The sequence below is a fragment of the Heterodontus francisci genome, chromosome 6 (assembly GCF_036365525.1).
Source record: "Heterodontus francisci isolate sHetFra1 chromosome 6, sHetFra1.hap1, whole genome shotgun sequence".
NCBI lineage: Eukaryota > Metazoa > Chordata > Chondrichthyes > Heterodontiformes > Heterodontidae > Heterodontus > Heterodontus francisci.
The window spans coordinates 22992443-23016080 of NC_090376.1; the positions used below are offsets into that span (position 1 = coordinate 22992443).

Below are 23638 nucleotides of genomic sequence, written 5' to 3' on the forward strand. Positions count from 1 at the left end.
AATTTGTCACACTGTCCTTAAGTGATGCATTTGGAGGAGTTCTAAAAATTGTTGAAATTGCCCTTGATGTACGCAAGATTCTGTCATACATAAGATAAATGACAAAAGGGAATAGTTTGAAATGCTGAAATATGTTCTTGAATATGGTTGTTAAATATGGCAAGCCGTGTAATTTCTCTGAAGCCTAGCTGCTAGAGTTTGAATTGCAGTAATAATTTATTTCAAACGTAATCAGTTTCTAGAAAATTAATAGGAAGTAAACAATATTCCCATTATTTATAATTCATAGAGCCATCAGATATCTGTTGATGAAAAGCCATAGCCAACTCTATCAGCTTGATAATTTTGAGTCTACTATTAAGATGATAGCTTGCAATACTACAGAGGAAGCTAGTATGACACATGCAGGCCTGGAAATTCAGGTGCTAAATAGCCCCCTGGATCTTGAAGATGGCAGACAGGAAGTGCAAGCTCATTACAAGCTGGTAGTATGTCCTTTTTCCCCAGGCATATTAGTAAAGCTCAAAAGATTAGCAAGCATTAGCATGTATTAGGCCCTTTCATACCCAAAAGCTCAAATTTCTAGGCCTAAATGTTCATCTGATAATATATCACCAGCATTTATGCATATCTTGTAACATCTACAGAAATAATGTTCCAGTATTGAACAATGTAAGATGAATTGAGTGAATGTCTGCAATATTTGCAATGTCTTCCCTTCTATGCTTCACCAAAGTTATAACTTACTGCCGTGCTAACCTTTGGCGAGCACATTACAATTCAAATCTTTGAAATCTCTGCATTTGTCATGAGGGTTGACGAATATTCAAGGAACAGACTATGGAAGTAATAGTTTCAATGATTAGATTGTTTTTATCTCCAGGCAACGCCTCTAATACTGGATAGTCCAAACCCATTAGGGGGGGTCCCGAGGTCAGATGTCCTGAGAAAAAGTGAAATTGCCTCCCAAGGTAGTTTAGTGGGTAAATGCAGCACTTTGTACATAAATGAATCAAAGAGACCAGAAAACCCTAGATTTGGTCCCCAGTCAGTGATGAGTCTGCTAACCTCAGATAGAGCAATGATAGATGCATCATCATTGGTCTCCGAGAGTGAGACAGGTTGGAGAGTGGTCAAGATATCAGAGTTTCTGTCCTTGATTGCTTTTCCATAATTGCTGCTAGGAAGTGCATGTGTAGACAGAATCAAGCTTGTCTGTGATGCCCTCCTCAAAGTCTGTTGCCACTCACTGGTCAAGCTAGAATAGCGGGTGGGATGGCAGGGCAACCAGTGGCCAAGGAACTGTATCCCAGCCTAAGTCAAAGCTTTCAACATAGGAGGGGAGAAAATGAGAAGGACTTTTTTTATGGCAGTTGTATTACATCTTATATCCAATTTTTCCTTTTCCTAATTCTGTTGCTCCTGTCCCAAAGGGACTTATTTTATTGTAAATCTCAGCACAGCATTTTGATACGTAGGTTATTCAATCCTATTTGTAATTCTTTTTAGGAATCACCACTGTACTGACAATGACAACTATCAACACCCATCTGAGAGAGACCCTTCCAAAGATCCCCTATGTTAAAGCCATCGACCTATACTTGATGGGCTGCTTTGTGTTCGTTTTCTTGGCGTTACTTGAGTATGCTTTTGTCAACTACATCTTCTTTGGAAGAGGTCCGCAGATGCAGAAGAAACTGGCAGAGAAAGCTACTAAAGGCAACAATGGCCGACACAAATATGAGAGTAATAGGGTAAGAAAAACAATTTCTTTCTGTCACTGTGGGATGTGCTGCAGTTGCTGTTTCTTTTGCTTTTTCATTAAGCGTCGTCATTGTACATCTCAGCCTAAGGACTGATATTAACCTTTCACCTTTGACAGAGTTGACCACACCTTCCACCATCCTCCTCCAAAACCTCCCCACTGGCGTCCAGCTGGGTGGGATTGCTCTCACTTGGTTCCATTTTTATCTGCCTAATCGCAGCCAGACAATAACTTGCAATGCCTTCTCTTTCTGCTCCTGCACCATTACCTCTGGTGTCACCCAAGAATCTATCCTTGGCCGCCTCCTATTTCTCATCTACATGCTGCTCCTCAGCAACATCATCTGAAAGCACAGTGTTAATTTTTACATGTGTGCTGATGACAGTCAGCTCCACCTCACCACCACTTCTCTCAACTCATCCATTGTTGCTAAATTATTGGATTGTTTATGGGACATCCAGTATTGGATGAGCAAAAAATTCCTCCAGTTACATATTGGGAAGATTGAAGCCATTGTTTTTGGTTCCTGCTCCAAACTCCGTTCTCTAGCTGCCGACTCCATCCCTCCCTGGCAACAGGGAGATTAAGGCAGTCTGTTCACAACCTTGGTGTATCATTTGACCCCAAGAAGAGCTTCCAACCTTCATGCCATCACTAAGACCATTGATTTCCAACTCTGTAACATCGACTTTGCCTTTGTCTCAACTCATCTGCTGCTGACACCCTCATTCATGCCCTTCATTACCTCTAGACGTGACTATTCCTATGCACTCCTGGCTGGTCTCCCACATTCTATTTCTGTAAACATACAAAACTCTGCTGACCATGTGTTAACTTGCACCAAGTCCCGTTCCTCTATCAACCCTGTGCTTGCTGACCATTGACTCCTGGTCAAGTAACATCTTGATTTTAAAATTCACATCCTTGTTTTCAAATCCCTCCATGGCTTTGCCCCTCCCTATCTCTGTAATCTCCTCCAGCCCTACAACCCTCCAAGATATCTGCACTCCTCGAATTCAGGCCTCTTGAGTGTTGTATATCATGGGCATGATATTGTATGTTATTGGTAGCGTAGTTATGGGTTCTTCACAAAGGTCTCAGAGTCTCTGGCTGGCTAAACAACAACTCTTTATTTACATTATATTATATTTACACTCTCCATGAGGATCGCTAGTTAGCACTTCTAATGGTGCTTCCAGCTCCTTCCATGTGACTATTACCATGTCATCACTGCAGTGGGAGGGGTTACACTTACTGTCTCAACAATTAAACCTTTCAGACCCTTATACTGCATTGAGTGTGTCCAATTTTAATCGCTCCACCGTGCCTTCAATTCCCTAGGCCCTAAGCTCCGGAATACCTCCCTACACCTCTCCATCTCTCCACCTTGCTTTCCTCCTTTAAGACACTCCTTAAAACCTACCTTTTTGATCAAACCTTTGGTCATCTGACCTAATCTCCTTTTGTGGCTTGGTGTCATACTTTGTTTTATAATGCTCCTGTGAAGCAACTTGGAATGTTTTATTATGTTAAATGTGCTACATAAATATAAGTTGTTGTTGTTGGTTGTGGAAAACAGGCAGTAGTGAATCACATGCCCATTACACACCGCATATGTCTTTTGACTTCAATGCAAAGGATTGTTGGACAAGTTGTACAACGGGCAGCCAATCAGCTACCACAAATTTTACACTACAATCGAAAGTTAAAATCTATAAAGTTTAGTTTATGCATATGTTTACTGGGGGCAGACGGTAATCTAAGAGAAAAGATCACTTAACTAACACAGAGTAATGGAAAAATGGACCAGACTCCAGAAATAGAAGTTGTTGCTGAGATAATCAATACCTTTGCAAAGGAGTGTAAAGCTATCTGGGTCAGAATGGGATTGTTGGTTTTATGGATTAGATATACACAGATAATTCACAAAACAAGTTCAAGTGATGAAGGCCCTTTAGCCTGTTTGATCTCATCCTTACATCCTACATGACAGGATCTATCTCTTTCTTAAGGTGACTTCTGCCCCCTACCAGCTGTTGATCAAACTTCATGTAAAGTAATACTTCCTGAAGTTTGGTCTAAATTTACCCTTCACAGCCATACCCATGCCCTTGTTGCTTGTTGTCTGAAGGTATTGTTTCAGTTTTGCTTCCTATTAGACATCAGATATATCATAATATCCCTCCTGAGTGTCTCTGCTCAAGGCTCAAGTGCCCTAACATATCAAGGCATTCCTTAAACTCTTCCATTTGACACTGGGGATCAGGCCAGTTGCTTTACTTGCACAACCACAAGGTCCTTGATGCCCCTTTATATCAAAGACAGCAGACCTGTGCACAGTACTGCAAGGAACTGTGAACCTTGCAGCATGACCTCAGCAGATTTGAACTCCACTGTTTTGGCAATGTAGCCCATCGACCGATAAATCTGTGTAATGTTGCCTGACACTGTTCGGAGAGGATGTTGCCCCAGGAGATTAAGTGTACAGGCGAGAGTTCATCATTGGGTAGATTGCACATGATCTGTAGAAGAGGTGATGCCTGCTGGGCCAAATAACCATTTCCCTTGCTCACAGAATCACAGAATAATACAGTGCAGAAGAGGCCCTTCGGCCCATCGAGTCTGCACCGATGCATTAAAACACCTGACCTGTCTACCTAATCCCATTTGCCAGCACTTGGCCCATAGCCTTGAATGTTATGACGTGCCAAGTGCTCATCCAGGTACTTTTTAAAGGATGTGAGGCAACCTGCCTCTACCACCCTCGCAGGCAGGGCATTCCAGACAGTCACCACCCTCTGGGTAAAAAGGTTCTTCCTCAAATCCCCCTTAAACCTCCTGCCCCTCACCTTAAACTTGTGACCCCTTGTAACTTACCCTTCAACTAAGGGGAGCAGCTTCTCCCTATCCACCCTGTCCATGCCCCTCATAATCTTGTACACCTCGATCAGGTCACCCCTCAATCATCTCTGCTCCAGTGAAAACAACCCAAGCCTATCCAACCTCTCTTCATAGCTTAAATGTCCCATTCCAGGCAACATCCTGGTGAATCGCCTCTGCACCACCTCCAATGCAATCACATCCTTCCTACAATGTGGCGACCAGAATTGCACACAGTACTCCAGCTGTGGCCTTACCAAAGTTCTGTACAACTCCAACATGACCACCCTGCTTTTATAATCTATGCCTCGATTGATAAACGCATGTCTCCCATATGCCTTTTTCACCAACCTATCAACCTGCCCTTCTGCCTTCAGAGATCTATGGACAAACACGCCAAGGTCCCTTTGTTCCTTGGAACTTCCCAGTGTCAGGCCATTCATTGAATACTTCCGTGTCACATTACTCCTTCCAAAGTGTATCACCTCACACTTTTCAGCGTTAAATTCCATCTGCCACTTTTCTGCCCATTTGACCATCCCGTCTATATCTTCCTGTAACCTAAGACACTCCACCTCACTGTTAACCACTTGGCCAATCTTTGTGTCATCTGCAAACTTACTGATCCTACCCCCCACATAGTCATCTATGTCGTTTATATAAATGACAAACAATAGGGGACCCAGCACAGAACCCTGTGGTATGTCTGTCATCACTCTCTGTCTCCTACAGCTAAGCCAGTTTTAAATCCACCTTATCAAGTTACCTTGTATCCCATGTGCATTTGCTTTCTTGATAAGTCTCCCATGTAGGACCTTGTCAAAGGCTTTGCTGAAATCCATGTAAACTACATCAACTGCACTACCCTCATCGACACACCTGGTCACATGCTCAAAAAATTCAATCAAATTTGTTAGGCATGACCTCCCTCTGACAAAGCCATGCTGACTATTCCTAATCAAATTTTGCCTCTCTCCTTCAGAATTTTCTCCAATAGTTTCCCTACCACTGACGTGAGACTCACTGGTCTGTAGTTCCCTGGCTTATCTCTACAACCTTTCTTAAATAGTGGGACCACATTAGCTGTTCTCCAGTCCTCTGGCACCTCCCCCATGGCCAGAGAGGAATTAAAAATTAGGGTCAGAGCCCCTGCAATCTCCACCCCCACCTCCCACCGCATCCTGGGACACAAATCGTCCGGACCTGGAGATTTGTCCACTTTTAAGCCTTCCGAAACCTCCAACACCTTGTCACTCCCTATGACAATTTGCTCAAGAACCTCACAGTCTCTCTCTCTGAATTCCATATCTACATCCTCTTTCTCTTGGGTGAAGACAGATGTGAAGTAGTCGTTCAACACCCTACCAATGTCCTCTGGCTCCACCCACAAATTTCCCCCTTGGTCCCTAATGGGTCCTACTCTTTCCCTGTTTATCCTCTTCCCATTGATATACTTATAGAATATCTTGGGATTTTCCCTACTTTTACCAGCCAGAGCTTTCTCATATCTCCTCTTTGCTCTCCTAATTGCTTTCTTAAGCTCCATCCTACACTTTCTGTACTCCACTAATGCTTGCATTGATTTGCTCTCCTTGTATTTGCTAAAAGCCTCTCTTTTCCTTCTCATCGTACCCTGAATGTTTCTAGTCATCCATGGTTCTCTGGGCTTGCTGCCCCTACCTATTACCCTAGAGGGAACATGTTGGGCTTGTACCCTCCCCATTTCCTTTTTGAATGCCCCCCACTGCTCTTCTGCAGATTTCCCGACAAGTAACTCTTTCCAGTCTACCTTGGCCAGACCCTGCCTTATTTTACTAAAATTCTTTCTCCCCCAATCCAAAACCTTTTTTTGCAACTTGTCTATTTCTTTCTCCATAACAAGCTTAAATTTTACCATGTTGTGGTTACTATCACCAAAATGTTCCCCCACCAACACATCAACCACCTGTCCGGCTTCGTTCCCCAGAATTAGGTCCAGCACTGCACCCTCCCTTGTTGGATCCTCTACATATTGAGCTAAAAAGTTCTCCTGTATACATTTTAAGAACTCCACTCCATCTAAGCCCTTAACACGATGACTATCCCAATTAATGTTGGGAAAGTTGAAATCACCTAATATAATTATCCTATTATTTTTACACATCTCTGCAAATTGCGCACATATTTGCTCCTCAATTTCCCGCTGACTATCTGGGGGTCTGTAATAAACACCTAGCAATGTGGCTGTCCCTTTTTTATTCCTAAACTCTACCCATAAAGCTTCATTTGATGCCCCCTCCAAGATATCATCTCTCCTTACTGCAGTAACTGACTCCTTAACTAATATTGCAATGCCCTCTCCTCTTTTACCCCCTCCTCTGTCTCACCTGAAGATTCTATATCCCGGGATATTAAGCTGCCAATCCTGCCCCTCCCTCAACCATGTCTCCGTGATGGCTACTATATCACAATTCCACGTGTCAATCACTACCCTTAACTCATCCGTTTTACCTGCAATACTCCTGGCATTAAAGTAGAGGCCTTCCATCCTGGTCTTACTTCCTTGAAACTTACTTCTGCTGTAATCCCTCTGACTTGTTTGCTTTCCTGTGTTCAGCTGTGTCCCTATTCTGCTCGGAGTTTGCAACCCCTCCCCCTGCCAAATTAGTTTAAACTCCTCCCAACAGCACTAGCAAACCCGCCAGCAAGGATGTTAGTCCCCGTCTGCTTCAGATGTAGAACGTCCTGCTTGTACAGGTCCCACCTTCCCCAGAAACAGTCCTAGTGGTCCAGGAATCTAAAACCCTCCCTCCTGCACCAACTGTTAATCCACACCTTCATCTGTGCTATTCTCCTATTTCTATACTCACTAGCATGTGGCACTGGGAGTAATCCAGAGATTACAACCCGACAGATCCTGCTTTTTAGTCTACTGCCTAACTCCCTGAATTCTTGGTGCAAGACCTCATTCCTCTTTCTACCTATGTCATTGGTATCAACATGTACCATGACCTCTGCCTTATCACCCTCCCCCTTCAGGATGCCCTGCAGCCGTTCAGTGACATCCCTGGCACCAGGGAGGCAACACACCATCCTGGAGTCACGTTGATGGCCACTGGAAATGTTCCCGATTCCCACATGCAGCAAGAGGAGCAAACCACAGCTTCAAGCTCTCCTGCCATGACTAAACCCTTTAAATTTAAAACTTTAGAAGATTATAATTTAAAAAAACAACTTAAATCTTGCTAAAACAATGACTTACAATTCAATCCACTTTGAAAAATACCCACCAGGACTTACTCACCAGTCAGCTGTGCTCTTTGGAAACTCTCAGCTCCCCTCACTCTGAGGACAGGTAATAAATGAAAGGAGCTCCTCGCTCCCTCCTCACCGAACTTCCTCAGTCACCAAACTTCCACTTTAACACTCTAATGCAACCCAAGTCAGCACTCCAGTTCAAATAAGGTCAGCACTATATGATGGCCCACTTTTATACTGACTGACTCTAGCCCCTGAAAACTGGCTTAAGCCAATTCTCTAATTAACAATGTGCAGCTGCAAGCAGAGCCTGAGTGAACTTTGTTTAAAGCTGGTCTAAAACTCGCCTTCTCCAACCCAAACAGTTAATCTGCTAAATAAAAGACAGACTAGATTTAAGATAAAATTAACCCTCAATTATCCTCAGTGACCAAACTTCCATTTTAACACTCTAATACAACCCAAGTCAGCACTCCAGTGCTGTGCTTTCTTTTGTTCTCATTTAAACCTGTGTTCTGTGCCAAAAGTCAGCTTGTTTGGCAAGGTAGCCAGATGTAAATTAAGTACAAATACAAAGGAAGTATCGTGGCATTGAGCTGACCAAGCAATTGGAGGCACTAGGTCTCAATCACCATGCTGGCTCAGTGCAGTGCCACAGGGATCAGTGCTGGGGCCTCAACTATTTACAATCTATATTGATGACTTAGACAGAATGTATGGTTGTTAAATTTGCTGATGACACAAAGACAGGTCAGAGAGTAAGTTGTGAAGAGAACATAAGGAGTCTGCAAAAGTATATAGATAGGTTAAGTGAACGGGCAAAAATTTGGCAGTTGGAGTATAATGTGGGAAAATGTGAATTTGTCCACTTTGGCAAGAAGAATAGAAAAGCAGTGCATTAATTAAATGGAGAGATATTTCAGAACTCTGCTGTACAGAGGGATCTGGGTGCCCTGGTACAGGAATCACAAAAAGTTAGTATACAGGTACAGTAAGTGATTAGGAAGACAAATGGAACGTTGTCATTTATTGCAAGGGGAATAGAGTAGAAAAGTAGAGAAGTTCTGCTCCAGCTGTACAGGCCATTGGTGAGACCACATCTGGAGTACTGTGTACAGTTTTGGCCTCCTTACTTAAGAAAGGATGTAATTGAATTAGAAGCATTTCAGAGAAGGTTCAGTCGACTGATTCCTGGGATGAAGGGGTTATCTTATGAGGAAAGGTTGGACAGGTTGGGACTGTATCCATTGGAGTTTAGAAGAATGAGAGGTGATCTTATTGAAACATATAAGATCCTGAGGGGACTTGGCAGGCTGGATGCTGAGAGGATTATTTCCCCTTATGGGAGAACTGGAACTAGAGGACAAAATTTTAAAATAAGGAGTCTCCTATTTAAGATGGAGATGAGGAGAATTTTTTTCTCTCAGAGGGTCATTCGTCTGTGGAACTCTCTTCCCAGAGAGCAGTGAAAGCAGGATCATTGAATATTTTTAAGGCTGAGCTGGATAAATTCTTGATTGACAAGGAAGTCAAAGGTTATAGGGGGTAGACAGAAAAGTAGAGTTGAGGCCACAATCGAATCAGCCATGATCTTATCAAATGACGGGGCAGGCTCGAGGGGCCAAATGGCCTACTCCTGCTCCTAATTTGTATGTTTCTATGTTCATATGATGGACATCAGGTGGGCCTCTGGCAGTAACTTGCTGATTTTTGTTTAACAATTATTATCTCACCGTCACCCTAACCACACCAAAGCAAGGGCATGGTAGGAAGATGAATCAGCCCCCTGAAAGGTTGTTGCTATTTATATCAATCAGCTCGCTCAAAAGACTCAACTAATCATCAAATTTGCTAACCTAAGTTTGTGGCTCATTTCAGATACCGCACCAGTTGTGCACTGACTTGTTCTCATTTCCTATTTCATTTTTGTGTCACTTGTAAAAGATAATTTTTCTGTTCATGGTCCTGGTAGAGTTCTTGCAGAACAAGTGTTAGGAGTGCAGGGATATAAGTGGGTCATGTTTTTGCGGAGGGGTCGAATTTAATCAGAAATAATACAATGAAGAAAATAAACAGTTATTCCAAAAGCTTTTGTAATGCTTTGCCTTGGCTCATTGGGATTGATTTTTGACTTGTGTCTGAAATGGGCCCAAAGCTGGCTTTCAGGGGACTTAAACCACATTTTGCTTCAGGCCTCATTAGAATGTTGCCAGTGGGCTGTGGGTGCTAATCAGCCATGTCTGCTGCAGCTTACTGTTTGTCGGAGGGCTAGCCAGCAACTCAAAGGGGTTGGCGGAGAGGGCAGCTGATCACAGAAGGGGTCAGGCATGGGCCGGCAGTGCCTGGCTGTAGTTTTGTGGAGCCAGGAGGAAAACGCCTGCTTATTGTGGTCCCACAAAAATTCCAAAAGACATTTCTGGGCCTTTTCTCGTGTGTCCACCTGTTTCAGAGCCCTAGTTAGGCCGCTCAACACCTGGTACAAATGGGCTGAATGTTTGCAACACTCCCGCTGCCCATTTGTTCCTGAAAGTAGCAAATAGCATAGCACCCTGATTCACATATTCAGAAACCCCAGGCAGGCCTTGGGCATCGATGGGGTGGCTAATACTATCTACAAAATGCACTGCAGCAACTCACCAAGGTTCCTTCGACAGCACCTTCCAAACCTGTGACCTCTACCACCTAGAAGAATAAGGGCAGCAGATGCATGGGAACACCACCACCTGCAAATTCCCCTCCAAACCACACGCCATCCTGTCTTGGAACTATATCACAGTTCTTTCACTGTCGCTGGGTCAAAATCCTGGAACTCCCTTCCTAACAGCACTGTGGGTGTACCCACATCCCAAGGACTGCAGCGGTTCAAGAAGGCAGCTCACCACCATCTTCTCAAGGGCAATTAGGGATGGGCAATAAATGCTGGCCTTGCCAGCGACACCCGCATCCCCTGAACGAATAAAAAAACAGCACCCACTTGCCCTCTGATTTTCAGTTGTGAACCACGAACATTCCCTCCAGGTTATGCGACCATGCAGCAGTCCAGATCTTAGTATACAGGGGACAAATAGGCTGCACACACGAAGTAGTTCCTTTAAAAAGTGCGCACGTGCAGCCGTGAGACAATCTTAAAGGGACCACACAGCGCAACAAATAGGTCGCAAACAGCCAAGGAAAATTAGGGGGAGCATTACTGGCCACCCAATTTTCAAATGAGATTAGCTCCTGCAGGTTTAGTGCAAATCAAAAAGCATTTCCTGTCTTCTTACCAGCACTTGTGTTTTACTTTACGTAAATTTATTCACCCTGTTGTTCCCCAATGCTAGGTGGCTACTCAAAATCACTCTTTGAGCTTTCCAGCCAGTTCTACTTTCTTTGGTAGTACTCTGGTTGAGCTGAAACTGGAAGAGTTACTAGATAACATTGTGAGCATTACTAAGGTACAGTAACTCGCCCAGACTGCTTCAGATTTACTGGAGCTTGTTAATGATGCTCCTTCATTTTCAGTAACGCCTCCAAGCTGATTCCCTTAATGGGAGCATTCATTGTGTAGATGAAAAACATTCCCCAAGAAATTCAACAAAAAAATTGACAAATAAAATGGCATCAAAACGAATTGTAATCTCTTGGAACTGTTTAATTTCTTTTAGAGATTTACTGACGATGGGGCAATTATCTTTCCATGTCAAAGGTACTTCCTTTACTGAGCAACTTAGGTAAAAATCCATCAACAACTGGAGGAAATTAACTGGGGGGAAAACCAAATTCAATGGGGTAAGAACGGAGTTGGGCGAATAAATTGGAGTCAAAGGCTGGCAGGGAAAGCAGTACCTGAACAATGGACTACCTTCAAAAAAGAGATAGTTCAGGCACAGTCAAGGTATGTTCTCTCGAAGGGGAAAGGTAGGGTAAACAAATCCAGAGCTCCGTGAATCACAAAAGAGGTAGAGATTAAGATAAAGTCAAAAAAGTGTGCTTGTAACAAATGCCAGGTGGAAAATACTATTGAGAAATGGACTGAATATAGAAACCTGGATTTTACCAAGCCCTTGATGTCAGGCTCCGTGGTGGTGGAGGGCTTGAAGATAGGTCCAGAAGAGGCCCGTCATGGACCTTGACGCCGGGAGGACCCGGCCCGATCCTCCCAGTGGCGGCGATGCTCCGTGGCAGCGCCCCCCCGTCGCTGGGTGACGTGACCTGAATTTAAATATTTAAATTGTTAAAATGAATACATTCACACCGACTTACCTGCATTCTTGAGGACCCACCACAATCTTCGGCCTTGCGGCCGGCACTCCTGCGCATTTAATTCCCTGTTTGGGGAAAGGCAGCGTGACACTGGTGGGGAGGAAGGAGAAGTTAATATTTTCTGTGGGGGGTAGGGGAAGACAGGGTCAACTAAACGTAATGGGTGTAGAGATGGTGGGAAGGGGTACAAAGAACGAAGAACAGTAGAGCACAGGAACAGGCCATTCGGCCCTCCAAGCCTGAGCCGATCTTGATGCCTGCCTAAACTAAAATCTTCTGCACTTCCCGGGTCCGTATCCCTCTATTCCCATCCTATTCATGTATTTGTCAAGATGCCTCTTAAACGTCATTATCGTACCTGCCTCCACCATCTCCCCCGGCAGAAAATTCCAGGCACTCACCACCCTCTGTGTAAAGAACTTGCCTTGCACATCCCCTCTAAACTTTGCCCATCGCACCTTAAATCTATGTCCCCTAGTAACTGACTCTTCCACCCTGGGAAAAAGCTTCTGACTATCCACTCTGTCCATGCCACTCATAACTTTGTAAACCTCTATCATGTCACCCCTCCACCTCCGTCGTTCTAGTGAAAACAATCCGAGTTTATCCAACCTCTCCTCATAGCTAATGCCCTCCAGACCAGGCAACATCCTGGTAAACCTCTTCTGTACCCTCTCCAAAGCCTCCACGTCCTTCTGGTAGTGTGGCGACCAGAATTGCACGCAATATTCTAAGTGTGGCCTAACTAACGTTTTGTACAGCTGCAGCATGACTTGCCAATTTTTATACTCTATGCCCCGACCGATGAAGGCAAGCATGCCGTATGCCTTCTTGACTACCTTATCCATCTGCGTTGCCACTTTCAGTGACCTGTGGACCTGTACGCCCAGATCTCTCTGCCTGTCAATACTCCTAAGGGTTCTGCCATTTACTGTATACTTCCCACCTGCATTAGACCTTCCAAAATGCGTTACCTCACATTTGTCCGGATTAAACTCCATCTGCCATTTCTCCGCCCAACTCTAAACTTTGTGCAGTCTTGGGGCGCGAAAGGTCAAATTTAAAAGGTAAGTATTTTTGGGGGGGAAAGGGCAAATAATCAAAGCAATTGTTATTGGAGGGTGGGAAAGGCTGTTAAAAATTTATTGGATACATTTTGGGGGAGAATACTTCTTTCAAAATTTAAATGTGACAGCGGGGTTGGCTGCCCTTTAAAAAGGGCGCCAGCACCTGCGTACAGGCAGCTGACGCCATTGCCGGGGACGGACAGCCCGCCTCCTCCATGTGATTGGGGGGTGGAGGGGGGGTGGTGCAGTAGTGGACTGCCCCGGCTATTTAAATGAGCCTTTGTGCGGGTGATCGTGGCGGCTCTTTAGCGTGCAGGCCACTTTGAGCTCGCCACCAACATTGACAGCAGGCTCTTTAAATCCAGCCCAGAAGGTCCAGAGGGGAAGTAAAAAAGCAAATAAAAGAAGCAAAGAGAGAGCATGAAAAGAGACTGGCAGCTAACATTAAAGGGAATCCCAACGTTTTTTATAGACATATAAATAGTAAAAGGGTGCTAAAAGAAGGAGTTGGGCCAATTAGGGACCATAAAGGGATTATACATGGAGGCAGAGAGCATAGCTCAGGTTTAAAATGAATACTTTGCATCTGTCCTTACCAAAGAACAAGACGCAACCCAGGCAATGGTGAAAGAGGAGGTAATTCAGACACTAGAAGGGTGTAAAATTGATAAGGAGGACGCATTAGATAGGCTGTCTGTACTTATAGTGGATGAAGCACCAGGACTGGATTGGATGAGATGCATCCAAGGATACTGAGGGAAGTGAGGGTGGAAATCGAGGAGGCACTGGCCCAGCAACTACAGGCCAGTCAGTTTAACTTCGGTGGTGGGAAAACTTCTAGAAAGAATAATTCAGGAGAAAATTAATGGTCACATGGACAAATGTGGGTTAATTAAAGAAAGCCAGCATGGATTTCTTGAGGGAAAATCATGTTTAACTAATTGCTGGAGTTTTTTGAAGAGGTTACAGAGAGGGTTGATGAGGGCAATGCAGTTGATGTGGTGTACATGGACTTTCAAAAGGTGTTTGATACACAATAGAAACTTGTGGACAAAGTTAATGCTCATGGAATAAACGGGATGTTAGCAATATGGATAAGGAATTGGCTGAGTGACAGAAAACAAAGAATAGTGATTAATGGATGTTTTCTGGGCTGGAGGTTTGTAGTGGAGTTCCCAGGGGTTAGTGTTGGAGCCCTTGCTTTTCCTGATACATATTAATGACCTAGACCTTGGTGTACAGGGCACAGTTTCAAAGTTAGTGGATGATACAAAACTTGGAAGCATTGTGAACTGTGAGGAGGACGGTGTAGAACTGCAAAAGGACATAGACAAGTTGGTGGAATGGGCAAATAGGTGGCAGATGAAGTTCAATGTAGAGAAATGCGAAGCGATTCATTTTGGTAGGAAGAATATGGAGAGACAATATAAAATAAAGGGTTCCGAAGAAGGGTCACTGACCCGAAACGTTAACTCTGCTTCTCTTTCCACAGATGCTGCCAGACCTGCTGAGTGGTTCCAGCATTTCTTGTTTTTATTTCAGATTTCCAGCTTCCGCAGTATTTTGCTTTTATATAAAATAAAGGGTACAATTCGAAAGGGGGTGCAGGAGTAGAGGGACCTGGGTGTATATGTGCATAACTCAGGTTGAGAGAGCAGTTAATAAAACATACAGTATCCTGGGCTTTATTAATAGGGGCCTAGAGTACAAGAGCAAGGAGGTTATGTTGACTTGTATAAGACACTAGTTCGGCTTCAGCTGGAGTATTGCATCCAGTTCTGGGCGCCGCACTTTAGAAAAGATGTGATGGCATTGGAGAGAGTACAGAAAAGATTCATGAGAATGGTTCCAGGGATGAGGAATTTCAGTTATGAAGATAGATTGGAGAAGTTAGAACTGTTTTCCTTGGAGAAGAGAAGACTGAGAAATGATTTGATAGAGGTATTCAAAATCATGAGGGATCTGGACAGAATAGATAGGGAGAAACTACTCCCACTCATGAAAGGATCGAGAACAAGAGGGCACAGATTTAAAGTAATGAGAAAGAGAAGCAGAGGCGACATAAGGAAAAACGTTTTCAAGCAGTGAGTGATTAAGGTCTGGAATGCACCGCCTGAGAGTGTGGTGGAGGCAGGTTCAATTGAAGCATTCAAAAGGGAATTAGATAGTTATATGAAAAGGGGGAATGTGCAGGGTTACGGGGAGAAGGCGGGGAATGGAACTGAGTGAATTGCAGACACAATGGGCCAAATGGCCTCCTTCTGCACTGTAACAATTCTGTCATTCTGTGAACCTTGAGAAGAATAGGAGAGAAGGTGAGGTGAATCTAAAACTAATGCTTTGTAGGATTTTACCCACTTTGCAGGATTTCATTATAATGTCTATAGATTTTAGGTTCAAAGCCAAAGGGAAGAATAGTCACAAACACAAGTCAACATATCGACAATGCTTTATCAATTCCATCAATTATTCAATAAACAGTTAACAATAACAAAACCTTAAAGGGAGAGTCCATGCAATGCCCAAAATGAAGGGTTAATCAAGCCCTTTTCTGAGGGTACACCCTTACTGCCTTCTTTCGTCCAGGACACTGGACTCCTTGCCTGCCAACTGTCACTTTTTCTCCCCTTGTCGAGGGCTAAACTCGCCTTCCACATACCCTGGCTGCTGGCAAACCAAACCTCTCAGTAACTTTCCTTCCTTTTCCAAACTCTGTAATTTTCTAATGTTCCCACATTTTCTCAAGGCCTTGCTGGACAGCTGTCCTTTTCAAGCTCGTCCCTTCTCTCCATAAAAATACATTGAGTGAGTCTTCCAAGCAGTTAGGTGACCAATTCTGCGTTCTTTCCTCAGTTGTTAATACTTTTAACCAAATCCTGCTTTTTGAGCAATCCAGAATTCCTTGTTAATTTGCTTAAAACTGCTATTTAAAAAGCCCATAATCCTCCACTTTAGGCTACACAAATCTTGGGGTTTTAAAAATCCATGGATTATACAAGGAAGGCAAGGTGACTTGAAGACATTCCTGAGTAAGGGATTTACAGTTTTAACAGTCCTGATACATTGTGAGTTGGAGTAGCAGAGGGAGCTCTAGTATCAAGGTTTAATTTGCAGTCACAGCTCTGGAGAAGTTTTCATTTTAGGTTGCTGCTAAAGTTGGAAGGCAAAGCACTTACCATCCATCCTTTTAAATGAAAATAAATTGATAATGGATACAGAGATTAATGGCTAGATAGAAGTGATTATGTAGCAGTAACTCTTTTTTTTATTCTTTCATGGGATGTGGGAGTCGCAGGCTAGGCCAGCATTTATTGCCCATCCCTAATTGCCCTTGAACTGAGTGGCTTGCTAGGCCATTTCGAGGGCATGTAGGAGTCAACCACATTGCTGTGGATCTGGAGTCACATGTAGGCCAGACCAGGTAAGGACAGCAGATTTCCTTGCCTAAAGGACATTAGTGAACCAGATGGGTTTTTACAACAATCGACAATGGTTTCATGGCCATCATTAGACTAGCTTTAAATTCCAGATTTTATTCAAATTCCACCTTCTGCTGTGGTGAGATTCGAACCCACGTCCCCAGAGCAATACCTGGGTCTCTGGGTTACTAGTCCAGTGACAATACCAGTATGCCACCGCCTTCTCTTCTGAAGGGTTCAAATAATATCAAACCCCTCCGTTAATGGTTTTTGTCTGAGCTAAGTTTACAATCTTAAAATATCTCTTAAAGGAAGAACAGGAGGTGGAGATTTAGGTTTTGGGAGGGAATTCCACAGCATATGATCTTGGCAGCTGAAGGCATGAGGCCAGTGGTGGAGTGGAAGTGTTGCAGGGGTGTTCCAGAGGCAAGAGCTAGGAGAACAAAGTGTGATGGGGATACTGTAGAGTAGGAGGAAGTTACTGAGGACCAAGGCCGTGGAGGTTATTTAAACAGAAGGATGAGAATTTTAATTTAGACGTGTTGGGGGGAGTTGGGTGGAGCGGAGGTGTCAAGAGCCAATGTAGGTCAGCAAGACCAACGGTGATGGATGAGTGGGACTTGGTGCAGGGCAGGACGCAGGCTGGAAAGTTTTGGATGAAGTTTATGGAAGGTGGAGGATGAGAGGTCTGCCAGGAGGGTACTGGAAGGATTAACAATTATCTTTTCCTGCTTTCCCAGTAGCTTAGTGGATAAATGAACTGGCTGCTGTGTTGCTGGTTCATACTGATCATATAGTAGGAGGTATGGTCCCAAACCTGTGCCACAGTTAGGAACAGGAGTAGGCCATTTGGCCCCTCATCATATAATTCTGCAGCAGATGAAAGTGTTGCCCATGTGACTACTGCAGGAATCTATAGTCTTCAACAAAAAAATTATATTTGAGCATAAAGACGAAAAAGAAAGACTGAAAGGGAAAGCATCTTTGAACAGCAATACTAGGCTGGAGTATTGTATAAAATGGCTGATTTATTACATTAATCAGTTTCAAGTATAATGGGCTGGATTTTATGCTCTCCCCTGTGGTACTTTTGAAGGCATGACGGCATCGGTTGGGACGGTGACTGGGGGGGGACCCCGCAGCCTTCCCATCTCCATCCCAATTAAGTCCGTAGTGGGAAGGTCGTGGCCTTCCCGAACACACCACCCTTAAGTGGGCAATTAATGCCCACTTCGTTCAAAAGCACTTAGTGCCTGATCGAGGAACCCGATATCGGGAAGTGGGGGGGGGGGGGGGGTCTCACTGAAAGCCACCCCCCTGCCCTTTTTGTAACCCCCCCCTAAACCCGCCTTCCCCACGACCCCCACCCTGTGAAACACCTGCCACCAAGACTTACCTGACACCTGGGTCCATCGACGATCCAAAGCCTCAGGTAGGTGCATTACCGGCAGCAGTCACCAGCTCCACAGTGGCACTGCTCCATAAAAGAGAAGCTAGTCTCTGATGGGCCTGCAGCTCTCAGTGGGTGGGACTTTGATCGCCGGGGTCCTTCATCCCGGGGAAGGCCTGCTGCTGCTCAGTTAAGTGCCTGATTGGCACGTGATGCGGCAGGCTTTCACAAAAAGATGCGACACGGGGCTCCCGCTGGCTTTTTAGCCAGTTGCCAAGATACCCAACGCCTGCTTAAAGTACCACTCAGTATGTCAGAAGCAGATCCTACAGCACCTGGAATTTCTAGTGGTTGTGAATTTGCTGCTGAGTCAACACAAAAGCCATGCAGGGATGGTGATAGCTTTAGCTGAAAAAAAAATCAAGCATATTGATTTAGGATTTATGTAGGTTTTGATATTTACCTCACATTCTCAGAAACATCAGCCCATACAGTGATTAGGTAATCAAATTCCTCTTGCCAAATGAACAGAATCAGGGCTATCTGAATGATGCAGCCTGCTGGAAGCAGTATTCAGTTTCAGATATGTCAATCTGAACTCATTGAAGTCTTTAGGGAGTAAAATATGAATGGAGTTTAAGACCATGTACGGACATTAAATTCTGCTTTATTGAGATCACCTGTTTTAGGGTTTCATGTAATGTGTTTGTGCAACCAAATACCACAAGCACATTTGAAAATAAGGGACAATGATTAACAGGCCACCTCCGGGAACCCTGTCCAATTAAGAACAGCAGGCGGGATGCAGAGGCAGGAGGATCAATGGGAGAGCTCGAGGCTCTGGGCGGCTGACAGCCCCACCAGGGAGACTGGGAGGGTGCCTCGAGATGGAGGCCCCCTCTGAACACTTCAAAAAACATTTAAATAAACCATGGGCACAGTTGCCAGGCCATCATTGTGGAGGGGGAACCAGTCCACAGGATGGCCTGGCACTGCGGCTGCGGTCCTCTGCCGTCCGTGGCTCTGGGGCGGTGAGGGGGTGGGTGTATAAATAAAGGAGGCCTCCAAGCACCTGCTGGGCTCTGGCCTTAGTGGGGGGCCCACCTGCCGCCAGCAAAATCCTGGTGGCGTCACCAATTTGCCCTGAAGTGGGCACCTTTATAATTAGCTACCCGCCGCTGCCCAGAGGGAAGTTGATGCCAGTATCACCCCACCTCCAGCAAGCCCGATTGGAGGCGAGAAAGAATTGACCCGATGCACACATTTCAAAAATTTCCCATCCTCTCACCTTCAAAGCCACCTCCACGTGGCTGATAAGATTCTGGGATTGCACAGAACTAATTTAATAGCAGAATAGAAACTTGGGAACAAGGGGTAGGTTATTCAGCCCCTTGAACCTGTTCTGGCATTCAATTAGATCTGGTCTGTATCCTAACTCCAACTTTGCTTCCATAGTTTTTAATACCCTTGCCTTTCAAAAATCTATCAATCTCAATTTTGAAATTTATGATGAGCCTCAACGGCTTTGTAGGGGAGAGAGTTCCAGATTCTACTACCCTTTGTCTAAAGATGTGCTTCCTGACATCACTCCTGAACAGCTTTCCTCTAATTTTAAGCTTATGCCTCTTTTGTACTAGATTCCCCACCAGAGGAAATAGTTTTTATCTACTCTAGCATCTCCTATAATCATCTTAAATATCTCAATCAATAATAGAAATTACTAAAGAGCCATAAAAGTGTAACAATGGATAAAAATAGATTGCATTGTCATACCTAATCCAACTATGCATTGAAACTACAACTCAACAGCCCATCAAACCCAAGAGACCAATGAAAATGAACGGCTAAGCCTGACAAATATGAAACCATCAGCCCATCGAAAACGAATGAGCCTACCAATTGCAACCCATCAAACTCTAGCTCTGATTATCTTGCAATTTATGGACAGGAGCACTAAAGTTTCATCATTTCCAGAGTACTTTGAGGGGATGGCTGGTACTGTATGTGCACAACTGCATGATCTATTGGGAATACACAATGGGGACTCATCATTTATCCTGGAGTCAATCACAAATAAACAATGCATGAGCAACAAGGTCCTGCCTGGATGTTGAAGATATGTGTCTGACAGATGCTCAAGAATAGATCATCATTTCACTGTTATGAAAAGAATAAAAAACAGAGTGCACTGATATGTTTGAATTGGCAGCAAAAGACATGCTGACAGGAGTCCAGTAGGTGAGGAAACAGTTGGTCTAGCTGATAACTTACTTAGTGGGGAATAATTCCGCTAACTCCAATGTGGTTCCAAATTTTAAAGAAGTGGATGACCCAGACATTTTTGAGGGTTTTTGAATCATCAGCAAACCACCAAAAAATTTTGAACTATAAGACTGGTAAAGTGGTCTCAGTGGGATACAATGGGCAGTGAGCAGAATGAAATTAGTAAAGCATGCTATTCACACTGCTAATTACTTAACACCTCAAATATACAGGCAAAAGTTGTGGAAAGGTTCCTTTTAGTACTTTCAGAGAATTAGTAAAAAGTGTCAGAGAATGTTTGGAAATTGCAGCCAGTCAGAAAGAAAGAACTTTCATTTACATAGCGCCTTTTATGACCTCAGGATATCCGAAACCACTTTGCAGCCAATGGAAGAACTTTTGTAGTATAGTCCATGTAGGAAAAGCAGAAGTGAATTTCTACACACAAGGTCCCTGCAATCAGCAATGAGATAAATGATGAGATCATTTGGTTTTAGTATTGGTTTGAAGGCTTAACGTTGGCCAGGACACAGAGGAGAACTCTCCTGCTCTTCTTCATATAGTGCTGTAGGTACTTTTACATCCACTTGAGAGGGCAAATGGGAGCCTGGGTTTGGCATTTTATTTGAAAGATGGCAGCTCTGATAGTGCAGCAAACCCAAAGATGTTTTATCAGTACTTTAAGAGCAAGAGGATAACTAAGGAAAGGGTAGGGCCTATCAGAGATGTACAAGGTAACTTACACGTGGATGCAGATGATGTGGGCGGGGTTCTTAATGAGTTTTTTGCCTGTCTTCACAAAGGAGAGGGTTGATGCAGACATTGTAGTTAAAGAGGAGGAGTTTGAAATATTAGATATGATTAGCATAATGCGAGAGGAGGTACTAGAGGGTCTGACATCCTTGAAAATGGATAAATCACCAGGGCCAGATGAATTGCATCCCAGGTTGTTAAAGGAAGCTAGGGAGGAAATAACAGATGCGCAGTGGATCATCTTCAAATCCTCACTGGATACGGGTGAGGTGCCAGAGGATTGGAGGTCTGCAAATATCATACCATTGTTTAAAAAGGGTGCGAGGGATAGGCCAAATAATTATAGGCCAGTCAGTCTGACCTTGGTGGTGGGTAAATTATTAGAATCAATTCTGAAGGACAGGATAAACTGTTACTCAGAAAGGTACGGCCTGATCAGGAATAGTCAGCATAGATTTGTTAAGGGAAGGTCATGTCTTACTAACTTAATTGAATTCTTTGAGGAAGTAACAAGGAGGATTGACGAGGGTAGTACAGTGGATGTGGTCTACATGGATTTTAATAAGGCATTTGATAAGGTCCCACATGGCAGACTGGTCAGTAAAATGAAAGCCCATGCGATACAGGGGAATGTGGCAGGTTGGATCCAAAATTGGCTCAGTGACAGGAAGCAAAGGGTAGTAGTCGATAGATGTTTTTGTGAATGGAAAGCTGTTTCCAGTGGCGTTCCACAGGGCTCAATATTGGATCTCGTGCTGTTTGTGTTGTATATTAATGAATTGGACTTAAATGTGGGAGGCATGATTGGGATATTTGCTGATGACACAAAAATTAGTCATGTTGTTGATAGTGAAGAGGATGGCTGTAGACTGCAGAATGATATCAATGGTTTGGTTGAGTGGGCGGAAAAGTGGCAAATGGAATTCAATCCGGAGAAATGTGAGGTAATGCACTTGAGGAAGGCAAATAAAGTGAGGGAATACACAATAAATGGGAGGATATTGAGAGGGGTCGAAGAAGTGAGAGACTTTGGAGTGCATGTCCACAGGTCCCTAAAGGTAGCAGGACAGGCAGATAAAGTGGTGAAGAAGGCATATGGAATGCTTTCCTTTTTTGGCCAAGGTATAGAATACAAAAGCTGGAACTGTATAGAATGCTGGTTCGGCCACAGTTGGAATATTGCGTACAGTTCTGGTCACCAAATTACAAGAAGGACATAGTTGCTCCGGAGAGAGTGCAGGGGAGATTTACAAGAATGTTTCCAGGACTTGAAAGTTGTAACTATGAGGAAAGATTGGATAGGCCAGGGTTGTTTTCCTCAGAACAGAGGAGGCTGAGGGGTGACTTAATTGAGGTGTACAAAATTATGAGGGGCCTAGATAGAGTAGACAGGAAGGACCTGTTACCCCTAGCAGACAGGTCAATTACCAGGAGGCACAGATTTAAGATTGGTAGAAGGATTAGAGAGAGCATGAGGAAAAACTTTTTCACCCAGAGGGTGGTGAATGTCTGGAATTCACTGCCAGGAATGGTGCTGGAGGCAGAAACCCTCAATTCTTTTAAAATGTACCTGGATATGCACCTGACATGCTGTAACCTGCAAAGTTATGGACCAGGTGCTGGAATGTGGAATTAGATTGGGCAGCTAGTTTTCCGGCTGGCACGGACACGACGGCCTGCATGGCCTCCTTCTGTGCTGTACTTTTTCTGTGGTTCTATGGTTCTATGGTTCCTTGAGGACTGCATTGAAATGTCAGCCGAGATTATGTGCTCTCATCCCTGGACTTTACCCACGGCCGTCTGAATCAGAGGTGAGATCTGTCCATTTGTGCAGTGCAAGCTCCGTCCATTTGTCCTCCAGCTTTGTATTCGGGGTCCTACAACTGGCATGGGACTTTGGTTTGCAGAAATAATTGGCCTAACACCTGTTTGAGCAGGTTTCTTGGGCAACCACAAGTCGCCTGATTGAATCTGAACTGCAGGCATAAATTGGGCGTGGAAGATTAAGGTTCATGAAACAAGATTAAATTTCTTCCCACTTGAATTTCCTTTATCCGATTCATTTTTCTTAGGTTTTTTTTCTCAACTTGTCTAGCTCAAATTGAGTAGTCTTCTGAAGCCATCAGCAAGGAAATTATGATGAACCTTTATAAAACACTGGCTTGTTCCCAACTGGAGTATTGTGTCCAATTCTGGGCACTGCACTTTATAAAGGATGTGAAGGCATTTGAGAGGGTGCAGAAAAGATTTACGAAAATGGTTCCAGGGATGAGGGACTTCAGGTATTTGGAGGAGCTCGGGCTGTTCTCCTTAGAGAAGGTTGAGAGGAGATTTGATAGAGGTGTTCAAAATGATGATAGGTGCAGACAGAGTAGATAGGGAGAAACTGTTCCCATTGGCGGAAGGGTCAAGAACCAGAGGACATCAATTTAAGGTGTACAGCAAAAGAACCAAAGGTGACATGACATGGACAAAAGAGCTGAACTCCTGCGGTGAGGTGAGAGTGACTGTCCTTGACATCAAGGCAGCATTTGACTGAGTATGGCAACAAGGAGCCCTAATAGGAATCAGGGGAAAATTCTTCACTGGTTGGAGTCATGTCGAGCACAAAGGAAGATGG

The 23638-nt window shown here is 44.0% G+C and overlaps 1 protein-coding gene across 6 annotated transcripts in view; it reads left to right on the plus strand.

The window, feature by feature from the left end:
* The window catches only part of gabrb3 (gamma-aminobutyric acid type A receptor subunit beta3), a 568810-nt gene that overhangs the window by 534711 nt on the left and 10461 nt on the right, over window positions 1–23638 (plus strand). For all 6 annotated transcript variants that reach the window (XM_068033273.1, XM_068033277.1, XM_068033278.1 and 3 more), the window contains one exon: window positions 1510–1754. In XM_068033273.1, the coding sequence (XP_067889374.1) occupies window positions 1510–1754 (245 nt within the window). The remainder of the gene's footprint in view (window positions 1–1509; window positions 1755–23638) is intronic.